Here is a 15332-nt window from a genome sequence, read left to right on the forward strand (position 1 = left end):
CAAATTGACAAGCATTTTATGGCACATTGCCAGATCTCACCTTCTTTTCACAAATATTAGAAGTCTGCTCACAGGAGACAATGCATTGCTCATGTGGGACTTGCAGGGCACAGTGCGCACATATGGGACTCCAAACTGGCATTATTAACACAAAGTCTTCAACTGTACAATTCAGTTCTTTACAGCAACCAAAACCAAAAGCATCCAGTTATCAACTTCCCACATCTACCTTTACAGAGGGAGGAGAGGTCAAGAGACCTAGCAAACTCCCAACTCTGATTCAAAGCTTTTGCTTTCAATTCAGGGGGGCGACATCCATTGCAACAAAAACTAGAAGATGCGCCATGCCACACCAGAAATTCTGCACTAACCAAATCATCCTCACCTTTATACAGTTTGGGCTTCTTTGTCTAGACAGTTAGGATTTACGGCGATTCCGAGCCTGGTTATAATCTACAAACTCCCCGCCATGGATTCCTCTCCGGCTGTCTTCTCGTTGTGATTGTTGTCCTCTTCGTCACCAAGGAGATCCTTGCCACCCTCCAGAGGCATGTGGATGCATATGCCATTCGGAAACGGTTCCTGAATTTCATGCATGGTATTAGAGCAGCTCAGCTCAAGGGTAAATACTATATAATTAAAGCCCTTCTATTAAAAGGAGGGTAAATTTTGGGCCAGCATATGACCATTTCATCATTACTTAAAAGCACCACCATTTATTTTGTTCAACAGCACTACTATATATGCTTCATACATTGCTTTATCAAGATACTGAATTTCAGTGACCTTACAACTATAGAAAACATAGAGTTATGCCAGCAGAAAAGGAACATGCAGTCAAGAACTCATTTCAGACATGCCCCCCTGAACAGATTGTGAAATTTGCAGCAACCGCCACATGTTCATATATAAAACAGATGTCCTTTCCATTTCAGCATAGAATGCAACAACTTGTTACCTGGCTTCCAGTCTCGGGCCCATTGGAATGGAAAAGAATGGGTCGGCATCTCTTGTCCTCGTTCATCAAACTTGAATTCTGAAAATGTGAAATCAGTGCAGTCCTTCCCTGGATCCTACCATAAGCCAATGAGGCTACTTTCTCACTGTTGAACTTCTCCCATTTCTTCCCATTAAACGCCTGCAAACGAAAGGATGCATTTGAAATCAGATCTTTCATTGTCCAGATTAATTTAATTAGCAATCTTAGGCTCCTGTGGAACTCAGCTAGACACGGATCAATTACAGAACACTGAAACATGTAAAGGGTCAACAAAGAAAACACACCTGGTAGAATGATACAATGTGCACAGGTGATATCATGTTAATGAACGCATAACCGACATTGCATTTGTTCTGCAGGGAAAAATTGAAAAAACAATATATGATTCCAGTGCTTGGTATGCAAATAAGTCCTTGAAAAACAACCAAAGAAAGCAAAATAAAATCCCGTACCTTGAAATCAATTGGCAGGTAGAAGAAGTCATATGTTCCTTTGTGGAGCTCATCGATTGCAGCCAAAAGCATCTTAGAAGTGTACCTAAAAATTTCACGAACTAAGTGAGGACGACAAATAAACAAAATAAAGTTCACACAAGAAAATATAACATGGAAACTGCATACTTGTTTGGAATGTTTTTTATCATCAATGTTGTTCGGTTATCCTCGCCTTTACGGATCTTCTCCAAATCAAGCTGATACTGCTTCTTGCTATCAGCTTGGAATGCACTGCTGTCGATTCGGCGGTTACGACTACGGTCAATGGAGCTGTCAAGTCCAAAATAACCAGGTCCTTGATATGTGGGATTCCCAAAGAATGGTTGCCCTAATCTTGGTGACAGTATTGGTCTGAAGTTAGCAGAGTTATTATCTGACAGGCTTCCACTTAGAGCAGAAACTGGATTTAGAGAAGCACGATTAGCCATGTTCAGCATGAGGCCTCCCCCATTTCGGTTAGTACCAATGTTGCCAAACCTAACTTGATTCATAAAAGACGTCTCGGGTGATTCAGGTAAAAATCCAAAATGGCTCTCGAATGGAGCACCTGACGGGGCAGACCCAACATGATGACGGTTCTGATCCGGAGTCCCAAACAATGAAGCCTGCCGACTACCATACAAGAATCCTTGCCCCTGAGGACGGCTACTAGATGACATTGCATGGCCAATTGGGGGTGGACGCCGCATCGAGGGTTGGGAATGTTCCGGATAAGGCTTTGGGCTACCCCACAGAAATTCAGGCCCTGTTAAAGTCCCAGGACTTGAGCTCATGTGCTCACTTTTTTGATCCTGGTATGAGTGGGAATGCTGAAATGCAGCACCAAGGGACTGGTTGCTGTTTGAGAATACTTGATCATATTTAGACCAGTTGCTATCCTTCCCAATTGGCGCAATCTTCATAGCATTTGATATCAGTGAAGGAGGCATTCCAATAGGACCCATTCCATTTCCAGTTGGTGATTTATTGAATGCTTGCAACAAATTGTTATCAGTTGGACTACCATATTGAGCCCATGCCCCTACCAAGAGATGATGCATTTGTTAGTTGTACACAGGTGATTGAAGAAAAGAAAAAAAAAAGCTGCAGTCAGAATAACAAGACTCAAAGTAATCGAGTATATAAGTACCAGGAGGAGAATTAGCCATTGGTGAACCAATGTGAGGATTCCTATAACTTCTGGGTTCATCTTGTTCTAGCTCATGACCAAGTTGTTGCACCAAGCTAAATCAGAAGAAAACAATATAATAAGAACTAGATCAGATTGGTACAAATTGAAGACAAACTACAGAAAGGAAAAGCCTCACATAGCAAATTGACAATGTCAAACAATGAAACTTGATACAGGCAAATGCTAGTGCATAGAAGAATGGCCATGCCAAACAATCAAACTTCAGAGCAATGGCCACGCCAAACGATGAAACTGGATACAGGAATACTAGTGCATAGAAGATAAAATAAACCTAGCTGCAGCATCAATTAACTATCCGTAAAGATTGTGAGAAGCTAGGTGCAGAAACAGCAGTTTTAAGGCACAAAAAGACCAAAATTAAGGAAAATAAAATGAACCGTAATCGTACCTTCTGCGTGTTCCACCAGGACGGCTTGGCTCCAACTTGATGCGTTTTCCAGCTATCTCACTCTTATTCAGTGACCGGAGAGCAGCTTCTGCAGCTCTTACATCATAGAACTCAATAAACTTGTGGTGTTTTTTGTTAGGCGTTTCTCTTATCTGCAAATATAAATCAAACGTCATCAGCTTGAATGCCAAAAGAGAGATCTGTGGAGATGCAATTTCAAGCAAAAACATAATTTAGGGTAAGTAGCATCCGACCTCCTTGACTTCCCCATATGCTCCGAAAATCTGGCGAACGTCTTCATTAGAAACTGATGGATCCAAGTTAAAAATAACAAGAGTTCCCTGGTTTAAATCTTTATCCGATGGATTCTCCTGCGGAATCAACAAGGTCATTGTCTCAAGGTGTACTTTTGTGGGCAAGGGATAAGGGTGCAAAAGAGAAACATAACAAACCTTTGGTATAGAAAAATGTATGTCCAGCTTCCTCCTCCTCAGAGGCTTATTTTGCAATGAACGCATCGCACCACGTGCAGCTCGGATATCAAAATAAGATATCATTACAAAGCCCCTATGCTTCGTTGCAGTGTAAAGGGTTCTTATATCGCCAAATTGCTGATAGAAATGACAATAGTGAACACTGTCAAGACCGTTGAAATTCAAATAAAATGCATGCAAATGAGAACAAAGGGAGGTTATGATTAAACTTCATAACAGATGAAGATGTCAAGATCATCAAGATGACAGTATATACAACTGTTCAGTTACAGGACTACTGCTGAGTAAAGCTTGGACTAGTAATGAAATTAAAATTGAAAGTACATAAATCTAACAAACCACTGCAGTTAATACCTCAAATAGAGAGCGCAACTCTGAGTCCTCGACATTGCTGTTAATGTTCCTCACAAACAATGTCCTGGACGGGTGCTCCCCAAATGGATGCTCCCCAGCCACAGCTCCGGCACTGTTTGACAGGCCGAAATTGTTGACCCCATTGCCTCTAAGCCCATCACCTATAGTCGTATTCCCTAAACCAGCTGTGATGCTCTCCAAAGGGTCTGAGTCCAGCTCCATGCCCCCTCCACTGCCAAATACATCAAACTCTTCCAGTTCCTCTGCAGGGTTTGTCTGCCCAGCCGGCTCGATCTCATTTGTGATCCCCGCGAAAAGCTCATCTTCATCAGGCAATAAGTCATCAATTTGCCGGAGATCAAAGTCAAACTTGTAGTCATTCCCTTGAGGATCATCATCAAACTCTTTCAGTCTCGCAGACGCGTCATCAATCAAAGGGGTGCCATGTGCAGAATCAGGAAAGTTTACTGAAAGAAAAGAAAATACACATGATCAGGAATACCAATGCAAACATGGGCAATGCTACTCTACAGCAGAAAATGTTGGATTCATGACATTTTTCACACACTAAGGTTGAGACTACAAATCAGTGGTGTGTGGAACACACTAGAGGATGTTCTACAAATGCACTATGCTCTGAAACGTCTTCAGATCCAGAAGATGGACAGATGGCATACATTTTTCATGCGGAAGAACCGGCAACGAGGTGGAGAAGATGCTCGTGTCGCCGAGCCCATTGGGTGTACCGTTGGGCGGCTGCGGAGGGACTCTCCACGGGCTGCTGCTGTTAGCGGCCATCTGCCGTGCCTTCATTGCAGGTGGCACAGCAAAACCTAAACACAAACCCCAAAGGCATTCAGATACAGGAGCAGGACAGCACACGTATGCAGCAATAAGCTGGAAAAGGAAGTCAGGCGGCTCTGATGGTACCTGGTGGACTGAGAGGAGCCGGCGATCGGTCCATCACAGCATTCGCCAAGGGGAAACCCTGCAAGAGCACACAAATGGGGACCTAATTTTAGCACTTAGGATTCAGTTCCTCCTCATCAGTCAGTGGACTAGAAATAAATAAATAAACAAATAAAAAGCTAATGGCCAAAATCGAATCTTGTTTCTCAAGGCGAGCGATTGATTTTGGATAGCAAAAAGTATCAACAAACGGCAATCATATGGTAGACATCATCATCTAGCAGGGCGTAATCGCAATCAGTTTATTTAATCTCTCAAGTCATAGGTGGAGAAATTTGCGGGAAACGTGACGGCAACCGAAAACTGGGTCAAAGTCTATCTTATCTATCTAGGGAGGAAGCATGTATCTCGGGGGAGAATCGGATAAGCACAAACGAAGAAAGCAACCAACTTTGACTCCGGAAATAGCGGCCGCCATGATCGATCAATCAATCAATCTGCACACTACTACAGGAGCGCCGCAAAGAAGAAAACCATGGATCCCAAAAAAAAAAAACGAACAACCCAACAACGGCGGGGGTGGAGGACTTTTGCGAGAGTGAGCTCGAATTCGCGGATTCATGGATGCGGAAGCAGAGAGAGAGAGAAACCCAGGCAACCGCAGATTAATTAAGCCCTAATTACGGGACGATCGCGCTAAACCCAGCAAGAACCCGAAAATAATTTCAAGGTGGGGCGGGTGGGGGGCGGGAGAGGAAGATGAAGAGGAGGAAGAGCAGCTGACCTCAGAGTTCGCCGGAGAAATCTCTCTCTCGCTCGCTCTCGGCTGACTCCCGCGCGCCAAGTGTGGGAGGAAGAAGAAGAGGGGAAAGAAAGAGCGAAAGGAGAAATCTTTGGGGCTCTCTGCTGCTCTGCTCTCCTGCCTCTCTTTTCTTATATGGAAAAAAACAAATGCAAATAAATTATTATTTTTTATTTTTTTATTTCTCAGTAGTAGAAGAAGCAATTGCTTGAGTATTTTATAAGGAAGAAAATTATCCGGAACGTAAAATAATCCACAGAGAAGAAAACAAAAACAAATATAGTGGGAAGAAGAAAGGGACAGCTATGATGATTGATTGAGAGCCAGCCACTCCTTCTGCTACTCCAGCTTCCATACCTCTATCACGCTGAACTGCGGGCCCAACAGCTCTGTTTGGCCCGCATGTCAGTGAGTAAGTGCCTGAGGGACTTGGTGGATCAGGCGCGGGTCGCTAGTGGCCAACGGGAGCACGGGAGGCCCACAAAGTTAGGATGGTGGGCCCCACGCGAGGACGATATGCTGCCGTGTGGGACCCGCTGTCAGTGAGAACAGTGGGTTGGTTGCCGTTTGCATAGGATGGATTGGAATGGCGGCTGGCGTCCGCTCATTTTTTTTTTTTTTTTTTTTTTACTGAAGGATAAGAATTTGGATTACTGGATGGATCATCTGTCCTTCAAGATAAAGCTCTCTTACTTTACTAGTCAAAATATTTATCATACTACTAGTATTGTAAGAAGTTTTCGAAAAAAAGAAGAAGAGATGAGAATCGTGTATAGACAGGCACTTGGTTGAATCTCTGTTTTGGGCATGCACAGTTTCAGATTCCAAGAATTGAAAACCTGCCTTTCAATCAATAATTAAAAAGGGGAGATGTCCAACAATCCATTGGATGGGAAAAAGTCTACGATTATGATTGGTGGCAGCATTCAAAAAAGATGTGATTGACTAGCTAATCACATATTCTTTCAATATTATTTTCTCTCCTTCGGCAAAGAACAATATCTAGACAGTGCATTACTAAAGCTAATACTAATCCCTTTCCTTCTTCATTTTGATATGTATGAGCACTTAATTGTGGGGGGTTGCCAGAACCGTGCCAACTCTAATCACCTTCCTCCACAAGCTACCCAGGGAGTGCTCCTAGTATTCTTTGTGTTGTGTACGTATGTAATTAAGATGGAGTCAAGCAATCAACATGGCCAAGCTAGATAAATACTGGATAGTTTTTTGTTTGCTTTGAAAGGTCACAAGCAAGCAACTGGTTGATTAGATTAGTCTGGCTTAGAGCTAAACTAGTACTAGTAGTAGTGGTAAGCAAAATATCTAGCAGAGCACGCAAGAGATTCCCTCGACATTCAGATAATTTCACTAAGCTGATAGTAAAATAATGATGATTCCCAGGTAAATTAAATCAGTGAAAGAGACAAAAGGCAACCCAATAGCATTTCACAGTCTAATCATATAATACTACTGGTATTTCCAATCAGCAATCAGCAGATAATCCCCCCAACAACCAACACATGGATGGGCCATCCTTATATAAAAATGATATATAGTACATATTGTATGTTTGTGCTCTTGTACCTTTTGCATCCACTGATCCACCAAATAGGTCTCCTATAGTCTACAGACAACATGCTCTGCAAATCCAAAACTGAAACTGATTGAGTCTTGCTCCATCAATCAAAGGCCTCCTGGCTCCTGCTGCTGCTATCATCTAGAGTATGTATCAGGATCCAGGAATCAGGCTGCAGTTGCAAAGTTCACACCACTGGGAAGTCCTTTTCTCATACTTTTTCATTGAAAAGCTGACACGAGTCACACTCCACATCTCAGTATCACCCTTCCATTTCATTTACCTGAAAAGCTTCTCATTCCTGGTAGCTCCTACAATCAATCTCCTTCATCCTCTCCTACAGGATCATTCATCCTTTCATTTTATTGACATGATTTTTTGCTTAAGTACTGTATACACAGGATAGGGATATATGATTGTACAGACTGCAGAGCATACTCCTACAGGATTACAGTTTTGTCTTTACACGTGTAAGTAAGTATACACCGATTAAGGCCTGGGGATTTATTTTCTACCTCGGAGAAGCGAAGAGAGCTATATATATGATGGGAGCTATTTCCTGTCATCTTTGTTGCTGGTTGTCGATCCATCATCATTGCTGTTGTTGTGTGAGAAGTGGGATTTCAGTCCGATCCAGCATTGGTAGTAATTGAGATCCCGGGATGGCGACTCCAGAGCCCAGCGGCATACACGGGGGATCAACGCAGACTCGAACATGAAGGCGAGCGTGCCGCTCAGCCTCGACGGCTCATTGCTGCCGCCTCGGCTGATCGTCGCCTCGTACGTCTTGGTGTCCGGTCCATGCGGCGTCATGCAGCTGTGAAGGCTGGCGCCTCCGGGAAGGAAACCATCAGCTTTTGCCTGCACAAGTTCAGGCAAGAAATACAGTTAATACAGTTCCATACATCACACAGAATAGAAGGCTAGAGACTGAGCAGGCGCGTTTACCTCATATACCCCATAGATTAATCCCATGAACTCACTCATGCAGTTGCGGTGGTAGTACGGGGGGCGGAACGTGTTCTCAGCCACCAGCCATCGAGGCGGGAATATCACGAAATCGAGCAATGCCACCCCAGGCTTATCAGTTGGAGCAGTCAGCACTGCAAAATTTGAGGAAATGTATTGCACAAGGTCATATTAGGAGAACAGTCCCAAGCAGCTAGCAGCCAAAAATGTCCCTAAACTGCATTATCTGAGCGAGAAGCAAGCACCTGTATTTACTGACGGGTCGCCGTGATCAAACAGGACCGTATTAAATGGACAGAACTTACTCAGGTCATACTGAAATGGAATGGAATCAAATCAGGAAGTTACCACATAAGACGACTTACATATTATACAGAAAAAAGAAGAAAGTTTGACAAGCAAAAGTGACCCAACATAGGCACCAGCAATTGCTAGAAAACGGTTGGTTACCTTGTAAGGTATATAATTTCCATGCCATGCGACCACATTGAACGGTGAAAAATCCTGTGTAGCAGTGAATAGCTCACCGCCATACTTCTGCACAATTACGTATCCAGGGCGGTGGCATTGCTCAAACCATGCTGTGGGGGAAAGGAAATCCCTTGCCGAAGCCAAGCCGTTAGCGCCTGCAACCAAAACAGCACCTTTTTTCAGCATCCCCAGACAATATATCATGTTGGTTCTTACAGTACGAAAATATATGTGAAGACGTAGGTGAAGGTACACGAGTATTACCAATTGGGCCAAGATCAGGGAGCTGAAAATGGGCGCCGAAAATCTCGGAAACGTAGCCGCGTGAAGGTCCATCAGGCAAGTCGACAGCGAAGCGAAAGCCTTGAGGAATGACGACGATTTCACCGGGTGGCACTAGCAGCTTCCCGCACTCAGTTGTGATCAACAACTCTGGGCTTGATAGCAACACCGTGGAAGATAATGAGGATATGCATATTCCAATCAAAGGTGATGAAGCATAACAGAACAGGAATTGTATTAAGTAACTTTGTCCTTCTTTCTTAAAATAAGCTAAAGCATGTTTATCAATCATCATCACAGAAAAAGACATAGAGACGGTACAAGTGGAACACTGAAGCACAAAATTAAGTGACAGGACAGCAAAGACTTAAGCTGATCAGGGTGGACAGGTAAATATGTCTGAATTTGAATTGCATGGGTTGAGAAGGCACGAAAGATGGACTTACTTCCTTGCTGTGGTACAATGAGGAAATCGCCGTCGGCGTTGCAGAAGGCGGATCCATCCATGGACTTGTTGGCGGCGTACCTAGTAGGAGGAAGAGGACACGGTGAGCAGAGCTAAGAGCAGCAGTTCACTTATCTGAACTTGGAACTCCAGAAATTGAGCAGAGCAAAGTGAGAAGGAAGAGCATGGGCAGCAGGAGTAGAGTAGTACATGTGGATGGCGAAGCCGTGGCGGAGGAAGGAGCTGCCGGCGCCGCAGACGGTGTAGAGGCCGTCGACGAAGTCGAGCTGCATCGGCGCGGGGGGCACCTCGGGGGGGCTCCAGCGGAGCTGCGTGGGGGTGGCGACGGTGGTGGCCCGGTCGTCGAAGTCCCCGACGAGGCGGCGGTTGGCGGGGTCCCGCGGGTGGAATGGCTCGTGGGTCACCGACGGCTTGATCCGGTACATCCACCTGCGGCAGCAATCCAGCGAACAAGCAAGCAAAGGGGGTTAATTTGGATCTCGAAGCTTAGCCGAGGAAGAAGAAGAAGGGAGGAGGCGTTGGGCGGGCGTACGTGCGGAGGTTGCGGTGGCGCGGGGTGGTGAAGGAGGTGCCGGAGAGCTGCTCGGCGTAGAGGCCGAGCGGGCAGAGCAGCGGGCTGTTCTGGCTGGCCGGGAGAGAGCCCGGCACCGCCTCCGACGAGAAGGTGTTGCCCAGCCCCGACAGGTAGCTGTAGCTGTAGGATCCTTCTCCGTCGCCGTTGTCCTGCTGCTGCTGCTGCTGCTGCTCCGGCGGCGGGCGTGGGCTGGAGTTGGACATGGCTCCGGTCTCTCCGGCGATGGCGATTGGCGAGTGGCACCCAAGGTAAGGTAAGCAAGCCGTCTGGTACTGTCCCTCTTCTTCGTCTTGTTGTTTGTTTGTCTCTCTTGTGAACATGAAGAAGATGACTGAGTCATCATCCACAGACGGCGACAAGCGACAGACAGAGACTGTCTCGAATCGAATCCAAATACTCTGCGGATTAATGGTTAATTAATTACATTAGCAGGTTAATAATATAATAATAAATGAGCAAAATAGATCTTCATTTTGCATGACAACAACTCTCTCTGTAGACAAACTGAAACCCACCAAACTGGCATGCCATTCTCATCCCAGTATATGCTTAGTTAGTTGCCAAATTCATCACAAGCTTATTCATTGCTATGTACGATCAAAAACCTGCAAATCATACAGGAGTTACCAATGCCAACTGAAACACCTCTCTTCTCTTATCTTCAGGATCAGAAATATTGCAAAAAAAATTCTAGTATCCGTTATTTATTAGGGAGTGTTTATTTCTCGGTCGCCATCCAATAAAGATTTTATCATCCATCGAATCTACATTAATTTTACACGAATCTCAAAAATTGAACCAAAAGGCTATGATCATCGACTAAGTAATAGTTATTTCTCAGTCGCCTAAGAAATAGCAAAATTGTATTTATTATTCTGGCAATAGGATACAACATGCCTCCTCAAATGGTTTCATTTCTTTCATTTCAAAAAATGGATTTGCAAAGTGCAAGCCTGCGGGTGGGCCAACTGCAGCAGAACAGGGGAAGCTCTCTCTCTAGTCGTCTAGACTGAAAAAGAAGCAACACCGATTGCATGCATTTTATTACTACCTTGGCATCATCAAACGCCCAAAGCTCACACAAAGTAAGCAGCAGCCCAGCTCCCCCAATGGTAGTTTGCTAATATTCACCTAACAAGCACCAAGCAGCCTTGCATTCGCCATTGCAACCTTCTTACATAGCCATGATGGGTCCAGAGCTTTGCTGAATTCTCCTGTCTGTTTCTCCTCAACCAGAAGATCAAAGCCATGAGATCAGGCTTGGCTTTTGCGCTTGGAGCTCTAGCAATGGCGCTGCTCGTCGGGGAGCTGCATTGCGCAGCACCAGCACCGCCGCCGAGAGCGCCACCACGGGCGCCGGAAACACAACACCCACCGCCGCCGCCACGACGGCGGCAGGGATCATCCCCACACCGCCGACCATCGCCGCCGCGGTCACCGCCGAAGCAGCAGCAGGATCCTCCTCTCCCACCGCCGCCACCACCATCGCTGCCGCCGGCGGGGACAGTAGTGGTTCCAGCACCGCCGCAAGCACAAGACCCCGCACCGCCGGCGCCAGGCAGGGGAAGAAGGTCCAACAGCAACTACAGCAGCGGCTGCACCACGATCCTGGTCTTGGGGGACTCCACCGTCGACCCCGGCAACAACAACCGCCTCCGGACCACGGCCAAGGCCAACTTCCCGCCGTACGGGGTCAACTTCTACGGCCGGAGACCCACCGGACGGTTTTCCAACGGCCGCCTGGCCACCGACATGCTCGGTATGTAATACATACATAATGAATCAACAACAGATCAATTCCATCTCCAGTTTGGCTAATTTGCAGAAGAACTCAATGAATTATGCAGCGGATCAGCTGGGTATACAGAGGATGATCCCAGGCTTCCTTGATCCAACGCTGAAGCTGGGGCAGCTCAGGAAAGGCGTGAGCTTTGCATCGGCGGGGTCCGGATTCGACGACGTTACCGCCAACACATTAGTACGGATTGAGTAATATATGTTACATCAACAGCAGATTCAGCGTCAAATTGGAACTAAGATTATTCCTGTTGCTTGATTGTCGACAGAGTGCGTTGCCGTTCCGGAGGCAGCTGTGGCACCTGTGGCGCTACAAGCTGCTGATCAGGGCACTGCTCGGGCCACGGCGAGCCGAGCGGCTGGTCAACAGGGCGGCATTGGTCATAAGCGCCGGCACCAACGACCTGCTTCTCAACTACATCGCGTCCAACCAGTCGGCGGCGGGCTCCATCGGCATGCTGCATTACGAGAACTACCTCATAGGAAGGCTCACCAACTATACCCAGGTATGCAGGAATGTCCAATGCCATTCGGAGATCAAACTAGTTAGCTAGACTATGTGTTTGTTTGTTGCATTTGCATTGCAGGTGCTGAGGATTCTTGGAGGCAGAAGATTCGTGTTCGTCGGGCTACCGCCAATCGGATGCCTACCGATTGCGAGAACTCTGCTGGTGACGGGGCCGGATGGATGCGACGGGAACCTGAACCAGCTGGCGGCTTCCTTCAACTCCAGGCTGATCCAGCTGTCCAATTTCATGAACTACCAGCCCAGGACAAGGACTGCCTACATTGATACCTACACGCTCGTCCAGGCGGCCACGGAGAACCCTCAGAGCTTCGGTAATTGGCAAACACAAACCATATGAATTAGGTGTTTCACATGTTATTCGTTTTGACAAGCACATTGGCATGATTCAGAAAGTTTACAGCACTGACCCGTTGTTGTTTTTGGAATGGCAGGGTTTTCAGAGGTGTCAAAAGGTTGTTGCGGATCAGGGATGATCGAAGTCGGTCAGACATGTCGGGGGCGAAGGATATGCTCTGACCCTAGCAAGTATCTATACTGGGATGCTGTTCATCCGACGGAGAGAACAAACCAGCTTATCACAGGTGTGATGCTGGATTCCATTAGGCAGATTTACAGTTAAGCTCAAAAGTAAACAGAATATGTAGCCTGGCCAGGGTGTCATTTTCTTTTAGTTCCTTTCTTTGAACATCAGTGTCGTGGAGCAATCCAAGTACAGTTGAATTGTACAACAAGAGGGAAGATCAGAGCTTCGGCTCGAGACAATGATGTTTTCCATAGAGGCCTTGACACACACAGATTTTTCATAATTTCTGTAACTGAAGAGACACGTTCTTACTCACAGGATGAAAAACATGCTGCTGCCATAGATGATATATAGATATAATGCAGACACTGATAGTAGTACTGCTGACTGAGTGAGGAGAGCAGATTCATAGCATCCAACTTCATACCAACCAACAGCTTAATTAACAAGCAAAGTCTCCACTTAGGCTGGCCAAATTGCATGCCACAACCAACATAAACACACGCTACTGTCCAGGCATCATAAACCCAAAAGAGACCTTCGGCAGTCACACGAACTGGACCTTCTTCTTCTGCACATCAAACGGAAACTACTAGCGAGCATAATAATAGAGCAAGCAACCCTACACTGCCTCAAAATCTATGTCCACGGCCAGATAGAGTCGACCCCAAGAGCCATGGGGCTCTCAGTCATGCTTGTCCGACACGTCCACCAGCTCGTACTCCACCTTCGACACGTTGTTGTCCTCGTTCACCTTGAAGCCTATGGGATCCTCAATCACCTCGATCCGGCCCCACTTGTCCACCGCCAGCCTCATCGTACCCTTGAACATGTCGATCCTGGCGTTGCGGAAGATCACCGTGTTGCCTGGCTTTAACATCTCAACTGTTGACAAGACAATGATGCATGTTAGATCAGTCATGTGCTGCAACTTGTAACAAATCGTTATGGAATATCAGAAGACCATTTAGAAAAAATAACAGTAGATTAGATGTTATCTGGCCAATCTAGTCCCATGTATGGAACAAAAAACCCAATAAATTAACCATTAGCATGCAAGGAACTTGAAGATGACATGATGCAGTATGGTTTCTACATCAGGAAGCGACGAGCAAGTATCACAACACACCCACAATCAAGCCTTGCAGATATGCATGGCCAATTTGTAGGTTCTATACCTTGGAACAAGAGTGGATTTGTCATGTACATGTCTCTAGCACAAATAGGCAATTAGATAGATGTTTCAACAGGGCAGACAAACCCACCGTTCACAGTGATCGGATAAATCAACTCCATATAGAGAGAACACGCCTTACAATTTACATTAGTACAACATAAATGATACAGTCATATCCAAGTTAGTGCAGCAGCAGCATGTGGTCATACTGCCAATGCAGCAGAAAATATAATGCTTCCAATTTAGCATGTGAAAGATCAAGGATGTGCCTCAGCTTAAACAGTTAAATTTTTTAAATCCAGTGGAGCCTACAGGATAAAAGAGGGGTCTTCCTGTTCTAAGTTACAAAGAAACTGAATTTGTGTCGTGCAAGCCCCTTCATTACCAATTGACAGGTCATATAAGTATCACTGTCCACAGTTTAAATTCTGGTATGGAGCCTAAGTCATACGAGGGGGTTCATCATGTTCCAACTTCCAAATTAACCGGCTTTGTTGCACGCCCCCCTTTGGATCGTATATGCATAGAAGTCGAATCTACAGATGGTTACCTTTAATGCAGGCAAAACCCATCTACCAGAACTAGCGTGACACAAAAAAATCGGATGTTGATTGTTCCACGGTGACTACGACTGTTTATTTGCCCCCAACTGTAGATGAATCAGAATGCAGTAAGCAAACAGAGGTGAAGTTCATCCATCCAACAAAACAATAGCCGTAACATAACAACGGATCTGCTACGGAATCATCATCTAGAGACAGCGGGATGAGTCGATGGCGGGGTAAAAGGAAAGAAACGAGGTACATTGGCGAGGACAAAAAATATAAAGAAATGGATGAGGGGGCGGCGGAGGTGGGAGGGGGGCTGACTCTGGTTGTTGCGGGCGGTGAAGAGGACGGAGCCGGTGTGGTCGCCGACGAGGCACTCGGCGACGCGGGTGCGGCGGAGGTGGGAGGGGGCGGCGGGGCCCTTGTCGAGGACGGTGCGGGCGGAGACGACGCGGGCCGTGAGGGTGTGGCCCTGCGTCTGCGGCAGGAGCTGGTCGACGGTGGTGAAGACGGGCTTGCGCAGCTGCCCTGGCTTGGCCGGCTCCGCGGGGACGGCGGCGGCGGCCGGGGCGGGACGGGGCCCGTTGTTGTTGATGTTGTTGTTGGGCTGTGGCAGAGGGCCGCCGCCGCTGGGGCGGCGGTTGTTGTAAGGGCGCCTCGCCGTCGACATCGCTGGCCGGAACCCTAAACCCTAGTCCGCGATTCGCGGGAGATGGTGGAGGCGGTTGCTGCGTGCGATCGAGTATGGATGGATGGCTGCTCTGGGATTCCTTCTCCTCGGCTGCGG

The 15332-nt window shown here is 46.6% G+C and overlaps 4 protein-coding genes across 4 annotated transcripts; 1 reads left to right on the plus strand and 3 right to left on the minus strand.

The window, feature by feature from the left end:
* Nucleotides 1–123: 123 nt before the first annotated feature.
* On the minus strand, nt 124–5771 carry LOC100823603 (protein MEI2-like 2). The gene is made up of 13 exons (XM_003557231.4): nt 5616–5771; nt 4853–4910; nt 4600–4755; nt 3923–4389; nt 3527–3685; nt 3329–3445; nt 3075–3226; nt 2624–2718; nt 1621–2515; nt 1453–1537; nt 1285–1353; nt 959–1138; nt 124–582 (listed from the first exon to the last, which is right to left on the minus strand). The coding sequence occupies exons 2-13, from the start codon at nt 4884–4886 to the stop codon at nt 454–456; spliced, it is 2538 nt and encodes an 845-aa protein (XP_003557279.1). The 5' UTR covers nt 4887–4910; nt 5616–5771; the 3' UTR covers nt 124–453.
* A 1373-nt stretch (nt 5772–7144) lies between these two features.
* LOC100823907 (homogentisate 1,2-dioxygenase) lies at nt 7145–10245 on the minus strand. Its single transcript, XM_003557232.4, has 8 exons — nt 9930–10245; nt 9587–9826; nt 9378–9457; nt 8914–9081; nt 8629–8804; nt 8424–8493; nt 8158–8312; nt 7145–8070 (listed from the first exon to the last, which is right to left on the minus strand). Exons 1-8 carry the CDS (start codon nt 10172–10174, stop codon nt 7762–7764), a joined length of 1443 nt encoding a protein of 480 aa, XP_003557280.1. The 5' UTR covers nt 10175–10245; the 3' UTR covers nt 7145–7761.
* An 817-nt stretch (nt 10246–11062) lies between these two features.
* LOC100824829 (GDSL esterase/lipase At5g45950) lies at nt 11063–13100 on the plus strand. The gene is made up of 5 exons (XM_024456980.1): nt 11063–11730; nt 11819–11949; nt 12038–12274; nt 12356–12608; nt 12729–13100. The coding sequence occupies exons 1-5, from the start codon at nt 11220–11222 to the stop codon at nt 12914–12916; spliced, it is 1320 nt and encodes a 439-aa protein (XP_024312748.1). The 5' UTR covers nt 11063–11219; the 3' UTR covers nt 12917–13100.
* A 95-nt stretch (nt 13101–13195) lies between these two features.
* LOC100825132 (uncharacterized protein At4g28440) lies at nt 13196–15332 on the minus strand. Its single transcript, XM_003557236.4, has 2 exons — nt 14867–15332; nt 13196–13705 (listed from the first exon to the last, which is right to left on the minus strand). Exons 1-2 carry the CDS (start codon nt 15213–15215, stop codon nt 13506–13508), a joined length of 549 nt encoding a protein of 182 aa, XP_003557284.1. The 5' UTR covers nt 15216–15332; the 3' UTR covers nt 13196–13505.

The sequence above is a fragment of the Brachypodium distachyon genome, chromosome 1, assembly GCF_000005505.3.
Source record: "Brachypodium distachyon strain Bd21 chromosome 1, Brachypodium_distachyon_v3.0, whole genome shotgun sequence".
In the NCBI taxonomy this organism is placed as follows: Eukaryota; Viridiplantae; Streptophyta; class Magnoliopsida; order Poales; family Poaceae; genus Brachypodium; species Brachypodium distachyon.